Raw genomic sequence first — 16,349 nt, 5'->3', positions numbered from 1 at the left:
AAGGGTACTAGAGCCTTTTAAAAGTGAAACCTCAGAGTCTGAGGCCTCTGCATGAGGGCACCAATGACTTTCATGGGCACCATAGCACTAGTGGGTGTAATGTTGGGGACCCCTGGTTTACATGGCAGATGCATGTCAAATACAGTATGTATAAAACAAGCACAGACTTAGATACACACTTTTAAAATTATGTAATATACATAACATTGTTATGCTATGTTGTTGGACTGTTAGGCATGTATCTGTTACTCCTTAAAATAATAGGTGTTAATTTATTTCCTAGTAACATACAGATTCTAAATTCCTTTTTAACAGACTGGTGCAGTTACAGAGGCTCAGAAACTGATGACTCAGGCAGCTGACTTGCTTTCTGCTATCCACAACTCATTACACCATGGCATTCAGGCGCAGAATGACACAACAAAAGGAGGTAAGTGATTATCTTCAGAAGTGTTCTCTCCTTTTGTGATCTGTTAAAATTTAAAATGCTTACAGCACTTAAGTGTGGGCTGTAATTATCCTCATATAGTTTGATATTTTGTCTTGATCCATTTTACCCTCTTCGGTTATTCTAGATTCTAGACATGAATGGTTTAATTGAATAACCTTTATAATATATAGTTGTTCAGCCAATGTAGAGTTTTTGTCCGCAGAATATCACATGCTGTTGTGGTGGTGGTTGTTAAAAACAACAAAAGCAAAACTCAGGATAGCTTCCCATCATTGTCAGCTTCTAAAGGCCATTCTAAATAAATGGGACTTGGAGCCCTTTCAAAGGGGTATGAGCTAATTCAGACATCAGTAGGGAGGTTGTTCTAATGCAGAGGAGGGGAACCCTATTAGCCCAGCAGGCCAGAATGTTCTCTTCCCACCCCCATGTGGGCCAAGTTTGTTAAATGGGTAGAGCTGCTTATCTGTCAGTCATCTGATGGCACGGTGATGTCAGGTGATCTTTTTTGCCTACAGGGTCCTTCAGAAGCCCCTTTCAAAGCACTGTTTTGTGCAGTACTTTGAAGAGTCCTTACAAGTACTGCTGATTGGTGGTGCCTGCAAAACCCTTTCCGCTGAGCCAGGTTTTTACATAACCAATCTCTGACATCTTGTACGACTTCGGGTGTAGGTCAGGTGGGTGTGTCTTGGCCAAACTGGCTTCACAGGCCAAATGAGGAGACCTGGCAGGCCTAATTAGGCCTGCAGGGTGGAGGTTCCCTACCCCTATTCTTGTGCCTTATGCCAGCTATAGTAAAGGCCCTGATCTAACTTGCAGTGCAGTATAGACTAGGAGTGGGGAACCTCAGGCCCATTTGGCTCACCAGGCTTCCTAATGTGGCCCACCAAGCCATTTGGGGAAAACCATGCCCACCTGCCCTACACTTGACATTATACTTAATGTGCGGGGTACTGTAGGTAAGGGAGAGACTTCAAAGGAACAATTGGGAACTTAAAGTGGGCTCCCGATAGTTCGTTTGCTGGAGTAAGGCATACTCCCAAGCGGCGATCAGCTGATGGTAGGTAGGAAGGCAACTTGCTCAAGGAGGGGGAAGCCGTTTCCGTTCAACTTCTCCCTCCCAGTGCTGCTCTTTGAAGCTGCCCCATGTGGCTCTTTTCCACTGATGTCAGAGGTGGAAAGGAGAAGTGTGGCGAGGATCACAAACCCTCCCATTGCACCTCCGACGTTGGTAGAAAGAAGTGTGGGGAGGCTTGCAAAGCATAGGGCTAGCAACTTCCCTTCCTCTGCTGTTCTCAAGCTTGGGAACCCTGTGCAAGGGATTTTGACAAGTGGGCTACCCAACCCACCTATCAAAAGTTGACCTGCTGGTATATACTATGGGATAAGCCCTGTAAACGACCTATTGATGTTTTCATTACCTTCACATCGTGGTCTGATCAGAAGGTCTTAAATGTCAAGGAGAGGCAATCTGAAAGGTATGTTGCTTCCATGCTGTGAAGGACTTTAAAGGTAAGCTCATCAGAAAGGCTGCTTCTATGGCTGGCATCTTTACCATCAGCCGGCTTCTGAGTCTGCTTAGCTAATTCTGCTCTCCTTCTTCTGGAGGGTAGACCCTGTAATCTCAACTGTGACATCAACTGCTAGGAAGTAGAAGAGACTGCCGTAAACACCTCTGTAATTATGTTGTACCATTTAATTATTATTATTAAAATTTATTTATTTATTTATATGTGGGAATAAATCACCTGCACTTTGAGTTGGGCCCAAATGGACCCAGGGTGCAGTTGCTGCAGAACTCATTGAATATGTTCTTGCTTGCCTGTATTTGTTGAGATGAGCTGTGTCATTCTGTACGATTGGAGCTTCTGAGTCATCAGCCACAGCAGCTCTGAATAAAATGCTTGACGTTAATCAGTCCCTATGGTTATATAAGAGCATGGATAATCATGGCAAGATCTCCTTGCTTCACAATGGAGCTGAATTAGCACAACTAAGAAGGGTCTTCCCCAATTACAGCCACACCTCCTTTTCCAGGAGCAAACAGTGTCCAGCAAAGCACGTAGTGACTGAACCTGCTCTGGTGGAATGGGTATCACTTCCCTAAAGCAGACATAACAGTCCCCTCAAGGGCATTGGGTTTACTCATTAGCATCATCTCTGTCTTGTCTTTGTCTGGATTCAGCTTCTGTTTGTTTGCCCTGTGTTACCTTCACAACAGTGTGTGCCACTCTTCTTGGCTGCCATAGCAAGCCCTCTGCAAGCTCAGGAACTTTGGCAAAAGCCTAGCCTCTAATGTACGGTCTTGCATAACTGCTTTATTCTCCCTTTTCATATTCCTTTTATTTCCTTGACCTCCTGTTAGCCACTGCACACAATTACTTCTGTTTGACTTTTCCACATCTTTTAGGCACTCCTCCTGGAACACAGACACCTTGTGGACTTAGCGGGTGGTAGTCAACCGTCTGTTTTGAAATGGTTAAGCATTAATATTTTTGATAGGTATATGTTTCTGCTGTGTTGAAAGGGGCTTCTCAGTGTAGTGACGCAGTGTGAGATCAAGTGTAGGAATTCTTAAAACATTTTTGCAAAATTGATGTTGTCACAAACAATTCCTTTTCCTTCGTCGCTAACACCCTGACGGAAAGGAAACTCTTTATTTTAAATACACACTATGCTTTCCATCCTTCTGTGATCCCTGCTTGTCCCTTTCAGATTATTTTGTCTAGGTTTGACGGCTTTGCAGCTCTGATTCCCACCAGTTTGTCCACATGCTCTTATGCGCTCCCCCCCCCCCCAACACCTTTGGACTTTTGCTCTGTGTTGTCTGCGTGACAGACTTTTGAGTGAACAGATTAGGGAGATGGAAGGCTAGTCAAAACACAATTAAAATGTGGAATAGCGTATTTGGCTTGCGTACAAGTGTCTTCCTTCCGGAATGTTTGCCCTTTGCACACAGGTGGAGCATGGCAGAGCTTTGGAGGGTATAGGCTAATTGGCCACAGCCATTTGCCTCATTTGCACTTTGAGCATGACTAGGATGATGCTGGAAATATACTATGCTTGAAGGCACAGACTTTCCACAGTACAGTCAGGAATTTGCATAGATGCTGTGAGAAAGCAATCCTCTGGTGCTAATTGATAACAGTTCAGTAGTCAGGGTTTGACAAATATATCTTGCATTTTACTGTAGTATTTGTTTTTTAGCTAGAGCATGTTTATGATTTGACATAGTGGGCTATGGCTTTTTAAAAAAACTCATGGCCAAAATCAAGTTGCGTTGCTTGGAGCTCTGGGACAGCTCCACGTGCACAAAGTAATGTATGTTAGTGTGCATAAAATGGTTTTCCTTCAGAGAAGAACAACTCAAGAGTCATGAATCATAGTCACTTAATTTATAACTTGCATTTTCTGCAGATACACTACTGCTCAAAGCAGTTCACAAAAAAAGAAACAGCCTAAATACAATAGTACAATAACCATAATACATAATAACAATTATATCACTACAAGTCTGGATTAACGGGATCAAATTCTTTTTCTAATAGTCATTTTAAATTGCTTTATATTTTGAATTCCTTGCTTTTTAACTTAATAAACTTAATGCCTTTTTTCTTGGATGAAATAACCACTGTATAATACAGCATTAAATTGGGATGCAGAATAGTAAATGAACATTTTTCTTTTTCTGTTTTTTTAGATCACCCTATTATGATGGGTTTTGAGCCCCTTGTTAATCAGAGATTGCTCCCTCCAACTTTTCCTCGATATGCAAAAATTATTAAAAGGGAAGAAATGATCAACTATTTTTCAAAACTAATAGACCGAATAAAAACTGTGTGTGAAGTTGTCAATTTAACTAATTTGCGCTGCATACTGGTAAGTATCAACACGGTTAACTTTTTATTCATAGGAATATAAGGTCATCTTACCTGACTATCGCTCAACCATGGCAGAATTCAGGGATGTTTGTATGTTCCTCGTTGTACTATCTGCCAAAAAAAATATCTTCATACCAAATAATTATTTGGTGAGAAATAGGGACAGTTTATATCCACCAAAGTCTCTCAACTGTATCTTAGTCTTGTTTTACACAATTCTTTTACAATGTGAGATCCACTTCCCCCTCCCTCTCAACATTTTAATGGTACCTCTATTGCCCACACCAGCAAAGTGATTAAGAAGATGGGCATACAGATTGACTCACAGACACGAGGGACATTATTATAGAAGATTGGGGGTCTCTTTTATTGTACTCATATACACTGCAGATTTTATTTCTGCTCAGTGCATATCTAACTTGATGATGATGAAGATATTTAGGTTCATTAGTTGCTTGTTACCCAAAGGTCTCCGGGTGGCTTAAACAATGTTAAAAACAAAATCAAATATATCATGGTATAAAAACAAAACAATAAAACGACACCCCATGCAGCCACAGTAAGCTTTGGCATTGTGCTAACCGTAATTTTCTTCTTCTGTTTATAAATTAGGATTTTTTCTGTGAATTTAGTGAACAGTCACCTTGTGTTCTCTCAAGATCACTGTTACAGGCAAGTAGAAAATGTAATACACAGAACAAATGTTTTAGGTGTGTTGAAGCAATAGGGTGAAGTAACAAAACCACTATTTGTTGCAGACTACTTTTCTTGTGGATAATAAAAAGGTATTTGGGACTCATCTCATGCAAGATATGGTGAAAGATGCCCTGCGATCTTTTGTCAGTCCTCCAGTACTTTCACATAAGTGAGTAACAGAATCTAGGTTTGGTATTAATTTGCATATTTACTTCATATCTCAAAATTTAACAATATAGATGCAGATGAAACCCAATTTTGCCTGTAAATCACACAGCATCTTACTAAATTCAGACAGCTGAATGTTCATTAATTTAAAGCTATAACAGAAGCTGTGATACCATACTGGAACTTAGATTCAACTTCCTGTTTTACTACACAGTAATAGTTATTATGCATACTTTGTATGTGCCTATCTGCCAATCATTTGCCCCTCTCTCTTTAGATCCCTGTAGGAGGCCAAAAGGAGAAGGAGATATTTATGTTCTTCATCAGGGCAGTGGAGAATGAGTGCAGTCACCAAAACTTTAAAGAGAAATACGTGATTACCAAAAACAGAAAGAGTTTTAGGATGTAAATGCTGCAATGAACTCTTCAAAGCTAAAATTAGTTTGGCTATTTTCACATTCATGGTTGACCAGCTTTTTAACTGTCCACCATAAAAAAGAGATCACTAATTAACAAAACCTCTTACGCTGATTTTCAGTGTTTTAGTTTACAAATCCCCTTGGAATAGTTCTGGGATGAGTATGGCATAGCCTTAGTCATGATTCTAAGTCAAACTTTTCTTTTTACAATTCAGGGTTTTCACTTAAAACAATTTTGTTAATTCTCTCTTAGGTGTTGTCTTTACAACAACCATCAGGCTAAGGACTACATTGACTCCTTTGTTACACACTGTGTTCGAGTGAGTACTGAGGGTGTTAAAAAATATTTTTTTAAAAATAAAGTGTACATTTTCACATAAGAAGAGTCCTATTGAACCAAAGCTTCATCTAGACCAGCATTCTCTTCCCACAGTGGCCAACCAGATGCCTCTGGGAAGCCCACAAACAGGAGTGCTCATGTTCCCCAGCCACTAATATTCAGAGGCATACTGGTTCTGGTCCTAGAAGTAGTAAATAGTCACCATTACCAGTAGCCTTTGATGTCAAACTCCATGAATTGTCTAATTCCCCTTTAAAGCTTTCCAAGTTGGTAGCCATCACTACATCTTGTGGTAGTGAATTCCATAGTTTAACTGCTATGTGAAGAATTACTACTTTTGTCAATTCTGCTTTCGTTGGATGACTCTAGATTTTAATATTATGAAAGAGGGAGAAAAGCTTCTGTGTGAGGAGCATGACTTGTGATGCCTTGTTCCACTCCACAAAAAGGGTTATGCTTCTCTCAACCCAGTAGGAAATAACTCACATGATAAAAATTGCTTGGAGAATCTCTCGAGGAACATCATATCCATGCAGCTTCTCAGATGTTCTCTGCCTCATTGGAAGGTGGCTGGCTGTTGTGACCAATAGAAAAAGATATGAGTGACACGCATAGCCACAACTTTTGGTTTCAGTAAGGTGTTTTGTTTTGTTTTGTTCCCCATGGCAGAAATCAGTGGAGAAATCCTGGATTTTACTGTAGCTGGGATTGGGTATCAGGTGTTTGCACCAAAAAAAAAAAAAGGAATAGCAAAGAATGTCCTTTCTTAACTAGTCTTATTTCATGTGGAAAATAATTTTAGCTAAACCTTTGAAAGTGTGATGTGTCTCCATGCAGGTCAACGGAGCACAAGCCTTCTTCATTGAGTAGTCAATCTGGGTTGGGAAGATCTATGAGGGAGCAGTTGCCTTTGCTGTAACCTGGGGGGCGGTGAGATGTAGAGAGGTTTTGGCTGCAAATCCAAACCAGCCTCATCCCCACCTCTGACCATCAGTAATAACAATGGACTATACTACAGGACTCTTTGAAGCTACTGTGTCTTAGCCACTCTTCCCCTGCAATATAGGGTGCATGTTTAAACAAAGATAATCATCAGTACATAAAAAAGACCAGACTTAGAGCTGCTACCTTTTATTTGGGGTGGATATGCTGGCACCCCATTTCAACTGTGGTAAAATCATGGGTTTCTATTAGTTTCTATGGGTATTTATCACTTTTTCCCTAAGGGAGATTTTAAAATGACATGAAATCCCAGAAATTCTTTATTCAGACAATGAGATGGGTCATTCTGATACCTCCTTCCATCTCTGTGGTTGTTTCTTTCAGGCCTAGCAACTAACTTGCAATTAGAGACAGGAGAATTTGGGAAAGGCAAAGTCTCAGTTCCTTGTAAACATCACCTTAGGGAGGCAATGCTGTGGAGGCTCCCTGTAGAGCAGGGGCAGGGAACCGTTGACCCTTCAGATGTTGATTAACAACTTCCATCAACTCTGGCTATTGGCCATACTTGCTGGGGCTGTTGTCCCTTGTCTATTGCACGCTGCCAACTGTTCTTGCCATTACCACTTGGCCCCAGCCCTAGATAATTGATGCACTGTGCCAAGGCTATATTTGTGGTAGCGGACTTCTAAGTAGGAAAATAGAAGCACAGATAACCCTCCTTCTCATAGCTCATTCAGTTTATCCCCAAATAGAGGCTGACATTACTTAGACTGCAGGCTCCCAGGGTGGGCAGCAACCTGGCTCTCATCAGATGAAGCAGCCATAGCAGTTGATGCACTAAAAGATGAAGTGCAGAGATGTTTTGGATGGGCATTCTAAATTGGCTTAAAACTGTATTTGTGTGAAACAGCTGTACTTCAGTCAGATGTTCCTCCTGCAAGCAACAGCTCATTGCGACCTCAAGCACCTGATTAGCACCCTTCTGCCCTCTCCTGTGCAGTGTTCTATGGGAAAAGATACTGCCTAGGAATCAGAACTTTAAGGATGCAGATCTCTGTTATAGAGACCCTGAAATGGATTACTCAGTGGATGAGCAGAGCGTTCTCTATCATCTATTCTTCTCCTACCCAAAAAAATAGAAAAGAAAGAGGACTGACTCTTCACATATTTGAAGCTCCTCCCCCCTGTTTTCAGACTGTCCCTTAGTCCTTGTTATGGGAGCTGGGACCCTTACTATTCTTGCCTCAGGAAGGGTTAGAATAAAAAGTTCTTAGAGTGAGATCAACCTGTAGAAGCAAGCTTTGTCTCCCATAATATGATGGATAGAGTATTTAAGTTTTTAAAATACCTGAGTGCTTCCCCTCTATCTCTTCCACACAGGAATTAGTGCTGTCTCTGCATGCTGCTTTTGAATAGTTAATACAGAAAGAAGGGGTGAAAGTGATTTAAGTCCTTGAGAGATTAAAATATAACTCCCAGGCTTAACCCTTCTCAAAGGTTCAGGCAGATCTTTTTGCTTAAGTTGCATATTACAGCTGCAACTCTTTTCTGAGAGACTTCTATCCTCAGAAGGGGTGATCCCAAGCAGAGGATTCCAGTCTGGACAGTAGAGAGCAATCCTGACAAAATGTTGAGACTCCAATATTTACCCTTAAAGGCATTGGTGGCAAGCTTTTATTTTGTTAGAGCATTGTCCTGCTGAATCGATGAAGCTAAATATCAGATACAAGGAGATAATAAACTGGTACCTATCCTAACCAAGATCATCACTAAGAGCAGTATAAATTGGAGATGCCTGTCTCCACCCTGGCAGACCTTTCTGTCCAAACTATGATTACAAAGATCACAGCTAAGGGACACAACTGCCTCGGACCCTGAATCACTGCGCCCTCATCTGATTCTTTCTCTAGTGAACCTCCCAAGAGCTTGTCGTAGACCTAGAGTAAGAAAAGGTGTCTGCCTTGGGCCATACCAAAGCCTGCTTTTCAGCCCTGTGATTTTTTGCTGCTGTTGAATTGCTAAACATCTGCAGAACGTGTCCTGTGCATATCCAATTGTATTTAAAATGACATTTTGAAAATGAGTGGCTTCATATTGAGCACCTTTTTACAACTATTTGCTTTAACGCTATCCAGAATGTTTGCTCTCTGATGTCCAGCCAGTGCATGGGCTCAGGTAAATAGCATCCTTTCTGCCTTGTCAAAAGTCAGAGTTGCAGGGGAGCCAAGAGCTCAGCCAGATTCCCTATGTCAATACGTTAAAAGGTCCAAGACGGGCACTTGATGATTATAGCACAGTGTCAACCTACCTCTAGTTGCCTAAAAGATCAACATTATGATCTGTGATATGGACAGAGTTTAGGATATGAAAATGAAATAAAAGTCTAAAAATTCACCACTCTTTTTTTCAGCCATTTTGTAGTTTGATTCAGATTCATGGGCACAACAGAGCTCGTCAAAGAGATAAACTTGGTCATATTCTTGAAGAATTTGCTACTTTGCAAGATGAGGTAACTCACATGAAGACACAGAACACTGTACAAAGTATAACATGCAAATTGCTTTGTGTTTCTTCCCCCCCCCTTTTTTTTTTCTGGCTGTTATAGTTGCAGACAAAAGTGTAAACTGTGCAGTCAGCATTGACTAGGGAACCTTGGACAGGGTTTCTGATGGTGAAACTGTCTCTTCTTGCTGTTCCTCCCATGTCTCCAAGACCCTGTTTGCAGGCTTTGTTGTTGGTTCTTTGCTCTTTCAAAAAGCACTTAAATATAGTTTTAAAATTCAGTATTCAGGAATATTTACCATTAAATTGGGGGGGATGCTTTTTTCTTTGCATGTAATCATGCTATGTTTATTGACAAAATTATTCAGCAAATTTCTAGGGCTTTTTCCTCTTTAAAATGAGGCGGAATAACAAAGCACACAGGAGCATTAAAGTTTAGAATATGCACCAGGGTTGGCAAGAGGAAAAGCATCTGCTGCTTGTCACAGTGATGAAATTTTTATTGCAAAGATAAAGAATTTCTAGGTCACTAATAACAATTAGATGGCTAAGAAACAAAATTCTAGGGTGTGGCATCCTATGGGAAACAAAGTGTTTAATTGCATGGTATTATAGGCTAAATTAAATTAAAATAGTTTGATAATGACATTTTCCTTTAAATGCTTCTTCAGCTTTGCTGTTATTATGTATATATGAATTTCCTGTCATCTGGCACCCTTGTCACCTAGCTTCCAGCTCTGGGTCTAAAATGTGAATGCAGGCATAAATAAATTTGCCAGTATAATTTGTGGTGTTTGAGTTTAACACTGCTTATTTCAACTTGTTAGGCAGAGAAAGTGGATGCAGCACTTCACAGTATGCTACTGAAACATGAACCCCAAAGGCAACATTTGGCCTGCTTGGGCACCTGGGTCCTTTATCATAACCTTCGCATCATGATACAGTATCTTCTGAGTGGGTTTGAACTGGAACTCTACAGTATGCATGAATATTACTACATATATTGGTAAGAGGGATAAATTACTTGGGAAATGGGAGGGGATACTATTGTCAATAAAATACAATGCATTCTGCAGTAGAATAGACAGTGCACCATGAATTCATATTATGAACTGCTATGTATACTGCACAAAATTGGCAACAGTTTACCATTCATTGCAAGGATGTGTGTTGCTTATACAGAGAAACTGATTATGTATTTAAAGCATTTTTCTCTGCTCTTCAGCTAAAAGGCTGTCAGAACAGCTTACAGATTTAAAAAAAAAACAAACCAAGAGAATCCCTGTCCTCAGCCAGACAATCTAAAAGATGCAATACAAAAGGAAAAGGGGAGGAAGAGGCACAATTTCTTTAAGTTAAAGAGGTCTTATAACTACCAGCTGAGATGGAAACAGTTAAAGGAGGAGCCAAAAGGAACTGGTCTCTCAGCAGAATTGACAGAGTGTCTCTTTGGCAGTGGGAACTTGTGTTGAAAAATACTTCTCAAGCTCTGGCTGAATACATATTACTTTCCATGCACTAATATCCCTTTTTCAGTTCTTGGCCTGTTAGCGTAGATCAGACAGCCATTATCTTCTTGAGTTATACTTTCTAGTAACAAATTTTGTTGTTATATGCCTTCAAGGTGATTACAACTTATGGTAGATATTTTCCAGTATTTAGAAAACAGGATTTCATTTAAAGCATGAATACTATCTTTTTTTTAAAAAAAATGTAAACATGGCAGCTGTTGACCTGGATCCTAATATATGTTAGAAGTTCAAGGAAGGAAAGTTTTCCATCCCTTCCCACCTCTCTACATCCCAGAAAAGCTTCTCTTGAGGATCAGGGCTCTCCTGAACCATGTAAGATGGGGGAGGCTGCTGGGGGAACAGGGAATGGTCCCAAATCAAGCTTGGATCTTACAGTAAGTCAAGGAACCATTCCTTCTCCCAACAGCCTCCATGTCGCATCACACATGGTTCAGGAGAGACCCCCAACCCAGCGATCACAGGTGGCTGCCAACAGGTGGGGGGAAAGAGGACATAAAACTTTTATTCTCTGATCTTTAAGTTAACTTATTTTAGGATCCAAGCTGATCAATTTCCTTTTTTCAGTTAAGTACTTTGAAAAATATTTTGAGAGCTTGACTTTAGTGAAACCTACAGAAATGCATTTTAATGACAGCTGTGATTACTACATAAGGTCATTATGCACTAAAGGACCTATATACTTAAACCTTGGAGTCGTCATTAAATACACAATCAAAAATTTGAAGATCCTCTGTCAAACAAATCATTTGAAAACTTATTTTGTCTGAAACAGTTAACTTTTGCTTTCTGCATGAGGTCTGTTCACATAAAGAACTTGCTACTCCAGAATGAGATCTCGGCCATATCAGAAGGTAACAAAAGTTGCCCTAAATATAGTACTGTTTCTGCGGCAGGTATCTCTCTGAGTTTCTCTATGCCTGGCTAATGTCAACACTCAGTCGTGCTGATAGCTCTCAAATGGCAGAAGAAAGAATACTGGAAGAGCAGCAGAAAGGTCGGAGTAATAAAAAAACCAAGAAAAAGAAAAAAGGTATAGCTGCTTTTCAAATATCCTGTGAGCTGGTTTTTTATCGCATCTGATATTTCTGTTAGGACACCTGAAATTAATGGGAATCTTACCTCTGTTCAGCTTCATGCAGCCATCTAAATTAGGCGGTGTTTGTTCTGTAGGTATTGACTCCATTTATCTCCACATTCATTCCTCAGTATAAGTCTAAGGTTGGCACTTTACTTTCTTAAATTGGAGATTAATAAGACTATTTTGTATGATTGAATGACAAAACTGATTTTGCTACATTGAACATTACTCTTTTATTGTTGTTTTTCAAAATTGGCAACCCAGGTTTCTCTTTCCCCATTCAGTATCCAAGTGTTTATTCTCATGGCCTAGCTCAGGGGTTAAGGAACCGAATCTGGATAGTGGGCCAGATCCTTATCTCCCCTATAACCTGTGGTCCGAATTTGACGTGGGTGGGGGCACCCACCTGTCAGTCATCTGTGATATCAGGTGGTTGAATCCCTGCTGATCAGCTGAACATTGATGCTTCAGAAGCCAGGTGTGCAGGGTTTCTGAAGCCCTCCTAATCTGCTGATCATTGGAACTTCAGAAGCCCCTTTTGACCCATCTGCCTTTTTACCTGCCCATATCTGCCATCCTATATGACATGGGTAGGAAACCTTTTTGGCTCTGAGAGGGCAGATTTTTATCTGCCTTTGTGTGGATATTTTATTTTTCATTTTCACCCCTGAGAAGTTTAAGCATGATTTTTGCTTATCAATATGGTAACATAAATCTTGTTTTAGGATCAAACGTGGATTTTGAGCTTTGCAAAGTAACAGGTATATCAGTAGCAAGAGAGATGTGGACATGCAAAAACTGCCTTATTTGTTAACGTATTGTATTTTTGTTAATACTGGTGAATTGACTTGATATAAATATTTTATGGTAAAACATTTTCATGCATGAAATTTGCAGTTCGTCCTCTGAGCAGAGAGATTACCATGAGCCAAGCCTATCAAAACATGTGTGCTGGGATGTATAAGGTGATGTACTATGGACTGTTATTGTAAAGCTAACTTTTCTATCTAATTATATAATATTTTCCTAAACTGTCACGTGGCAGCAGCAAGGTGGAAAGCGAAGCAAGGGCATGAGGAAAGCAAGGATGGCTGGCGGGGGGCAGGTGACTGAGCGAGCAGAGCAGCAAGGTGTAGGGTGAGCGAAGTGAGTGGGCAGCTGTGGACTGAGCAGGCAAGCGGACGGGGAGGCGGACGGGGGCAAGTGGCAGTGGCAGCAGCCTAGGCGGGGAGTGGTCTAGGCATGCTGTGCAGTGACTGTTTGTCAAGAGAGAAGTGGCCGTACAGGGCAGCGGTAAGGGCAGTGACACAGTGCAGGAACAGGCTAGGAGCGTTTGCGGGCACATGACTGCTTTTACATCTAAGTAATCTATATGTAGGGCCAGTGCAAATATAATGCTGCCCATTGCCTAACTATGAAAAATTTCAGTTGCTGAGTAAATTGGACTCCAGGCTAGTTCTCATAGTGCCAACACAAGATCTAGCTATGAGTTAAGCTTTGCAGAGGAATTTCTGCTGGGAGAGAGCATGTGATCCCATAGCTGAAGAATCAGCAATATTACGTTCTGCATGAGCCCATTCAATAACACTTTCCAAATGGGTTAGTGTATGAACAGATCTGTAATTGAGTTAGTGCATATTGGAGCCAAAGACTATGATCCAAAGAGACTAGGCTTGTTTTCAAAGTTAAGACGGAATGTAATTTATATCCCAGATAGTAATTAAGAAAATGTGACCATCTGGCATTCTTTTCTTGTTTTTTGATGACAAAGTAAATCTAGCATGTGCAGATGTATTCCACCCAACTTGCATCAGAAGATCCTTTCCTTGCAGGCTTCATGCTCATCCTAATTGTATGTGATGGATGTGGTATAATTTGTCTCTGAGATCCCAGACTATTGGAATAAGTTTTGCAGATTAGTAAATATTTGAAGGTTATGACCCCTCTTTCAAGGGACAGATGAGTGGCAACCAGATGTGTCATGTGTCATTGCACCATGGCTACATTTACTTTCCATCTGTTATTTTTCTGGAGTGGCTTTTGTATGTATATGCACCAGTGCTTCTATGGCTGTTATATTGTGACAAGCAGGTTGCTTATTCTGTGGTTTTCTTTTCCCGATATCTCCCTGCTTTTCCTAAAGACTATGATTGCTTTTGACATGGATGGAAAAGTGAGAAAGCCAAAGTTTGAGCTCGATAGTGAGCAGGTTCGGTACGAGCACAGGTTTGCTCCATTCAACAGTGTCATCACACCACCACCTGTACACTATTTGCAATTCAAGGTAAGCCACAGGAATATTACTAATGTATTACAGGACATTTGTATATTATATGAGTGGGTGTTCTTCCCCTGCTCCTTGATGGATGCTCTTTACCAATTTGATGTGTTTCCCCCATTGGAATGGAGACAGATGACAGTGTGTTTGGAACTTTCCATGTGTAGTAAGCAAGACACATCCCAGATATTCCTGCTTCGTTTGCCTGCTGCCTGCCTGCTTACCTTCCTACCTACTTATCTTCCTTGGAGAACATGTCATGTACTTAAGTGAAGTAAAATAAATGAAAAATCATTTCCCAAGTTTCCATTAGTTGCAAAGCACAATTTCTCCTCCCCCCCCCAAGTTTGTGAACAAATAATGTTTTATCCAATTACAAAATTACGTAAGGAAGAACTAAAGGGTGAACTTGTAGAAATTGTTTTGTTTCATTGTGTTTTCACCTCTGTGCTGCTAGAGTATAGCCTGATTCAAAAGAAGAATCGATCCCTGTTGTGGCAATTTTTAAAAGATATTTCTTTTTCTGATATTTAGGAAATGTCTGATCTAAATAAATACAGCCCTCCTCCCCAGTCCTCTGATCTCTACATGGCTGCTAGCAAACACTTTCAGCAAGCTAAAATGATACTGGAAAATATCCCTAACCCAGACCATGAGGTGAGATTCTCTCAAACATATAGATAAGAGTAGGAAGAATTAATTGCTAACACTTGATTAGGATTGTTTTTTTAAACAATAAACGTTTTAATGGGTTGTGTTGTAGAATTAGAATTCTCTTGATATACAAATAGCATTGGAGGAAGCAAAGTTTATGCAGAGCCTACCCAACTCTGCTAGAATAAATCCTGTTAGCAGCTAATACAACTGCTGTGCCTTAAATACCTGAAATCTGTAGAGACTGGGTGTTTGACAGTTGATGGTGGAAGGGAATTCCACTTCTAAGTTTCTCTTGAGTTGGCAGATGGATAGATCTGCTTTGAAGTAACGAAGGTGCCTTTTCTCCTTGCCCCTTTTTCCAAAATCTTATGTCCAAGGCTATTAGAGGGGGGATGGGTACTGTTTTGGTCTGGCTGGTAATAGATGTCTTGGTGGCGTTCATTGTTTTGAAGATTTAAAAGACTTTACAAAACCCTCCTTCCTTTTAATTTCAACAGGAATTTGCTATTTACTATTTTACTATTCAGGAGTGGCACTGAACTATCTCTTTAGACTTTCTCTTTTCTTTGTAGATAGCTGTTTCTGCATATCATTCTGGATTTTTCTGAGCCCTGTCAGTATAGGATTTGGGTGAGAGGATGCGCTCATCTCCCAATATTTAAATATATACATAACTTTTAAAAGCTTTTGGCCACATTCTAGTGCAGTGTCAGACATGTTTCAGCCGCACTGGCTTCAGTGAGCTGTTAGTATGCACGCAAATTTATTAATAGTATTTTGTTTTTAAAAAGCTGTATTAGTTTGGCTTAATTCTTATTACAACCTGAAACCAGTTGTGGTGTTTTCATAAAGAAAGTTTTGCAGGTTTATAAATAATACAGTAAAAACTGCAAGTATCATTGTATTAAGAATTTACTATTACTTATCTCTTAACATCTTTATTTTTTCTGTCTGTGAACTATGTGAAATTTGAATATTTCTGTTTAGGTCAACCGAATTCTTAAAGTTGCTAAACCCAATATAGTTGTCATGAAGTTGCTGGCAGGAGGTCACAAAAAAGATTCTAAAGTAAGCAAATTGTAGCTAAATTAAAATTACTGCTTTTGAAACGTAGTCTTGAACTCTGTTAGAAAGGGGTAGGTGTATTACAAGTATATTACAAGCTTAGAGAGTCATGAACAATTGGTGTTTTTTAATGGCATGCTGTTAATAGAATTAGTACATAATTTCAATAAAAATTATACCAGAAGATATCAAACTACATTGGTGGGGCATGTTTCTATAACTACAACTTTGTAGTATAATCTTAAATATGTTGATTCTAAAGACATTCTGTTACATTTAATACTTTAAAAACCTTGGGCTGCAATCCTATATCAATTTACCTGAGAATAAGCCCCATTAAACT

General features: G+C 40.0%; 1 protein-coding gene across 1 annotated transcript in view; it reads left to right on the top strand.

Moving 5' to 3' along the window:
- NAA35 (N-alpha-acetyltransferase 35, NatC auxiliary subunit) overlaps window positions 1-16,349 on the top strand; it is a 41,747-nt gene that overhangs the window by 20,395 nt on the left and 5,003 nt on the right. Inside the window, exons 11-22 of the mRNA XM_061626740.1 lie at window positions 316-430; window positions 4,149-4,327; window positions 4,942-5,001; window positions 5,088-5,194; window positions 5,866-5,932; window positions 9,305-9,403; window positions 10,224-10,402; window positions 11,822-11,958; window positions 12,904-12,971; window positions 14,150-14,290; window positions 14,819-14,941; window positions 15,929-16,009. Of these exons, the coding sequence (XP_061482724.1) occupies window positions 316-430; window positions 4,149-4,327; window positions 4,942-5,001; window positions 5,088-5,194; window positions 5,866-5,932; window positions 9,305-9,403; window positions 10,224-10,402; window positions 11,822-11,958; window positions 12,904-12,971; window positions 14,150-14,290; window positions 14,819-14,941; window positions 15,929-16,009 (1,356 nt within the window). The remainder of the gene's footprint in view (window positions 1-315; window positions 431-4,148; window positions 4,328-4,941; window positions 5,002-5,087; window positions 5,195-5,865; window positions 5,933-9,304; window positions 9,404-10,223; window positions 10,403-11,821; window positions 11,959-12,903; window positions 12,972-14,149; window positions 14,291-14,818; window positions 14,942-15,928; window positions 16,010-16,349) is intronic.

The sequence above is a fragment of the Rhineura floridana genome, chromosome 1, assembly GCF_030035675.1.
Source record: "Rhineura floridana isolate rRhiFlo1 chromosome 1, rRhiFlo1.hap2, whole genome shotgun sequence".
NCBI classification, from domain to species: domain Eukaryota; kingdom Metazoa; phylum Chordata; class Lepidosauria; order Squamata; family Rhineuridae; genus Rhineura; species Rhineura floridana.
The sequence above is the reverse complement of the archived record's forward strand: the minus strand, read 5'-3'. Positions and strand labels throughout refer to the sequence as shown.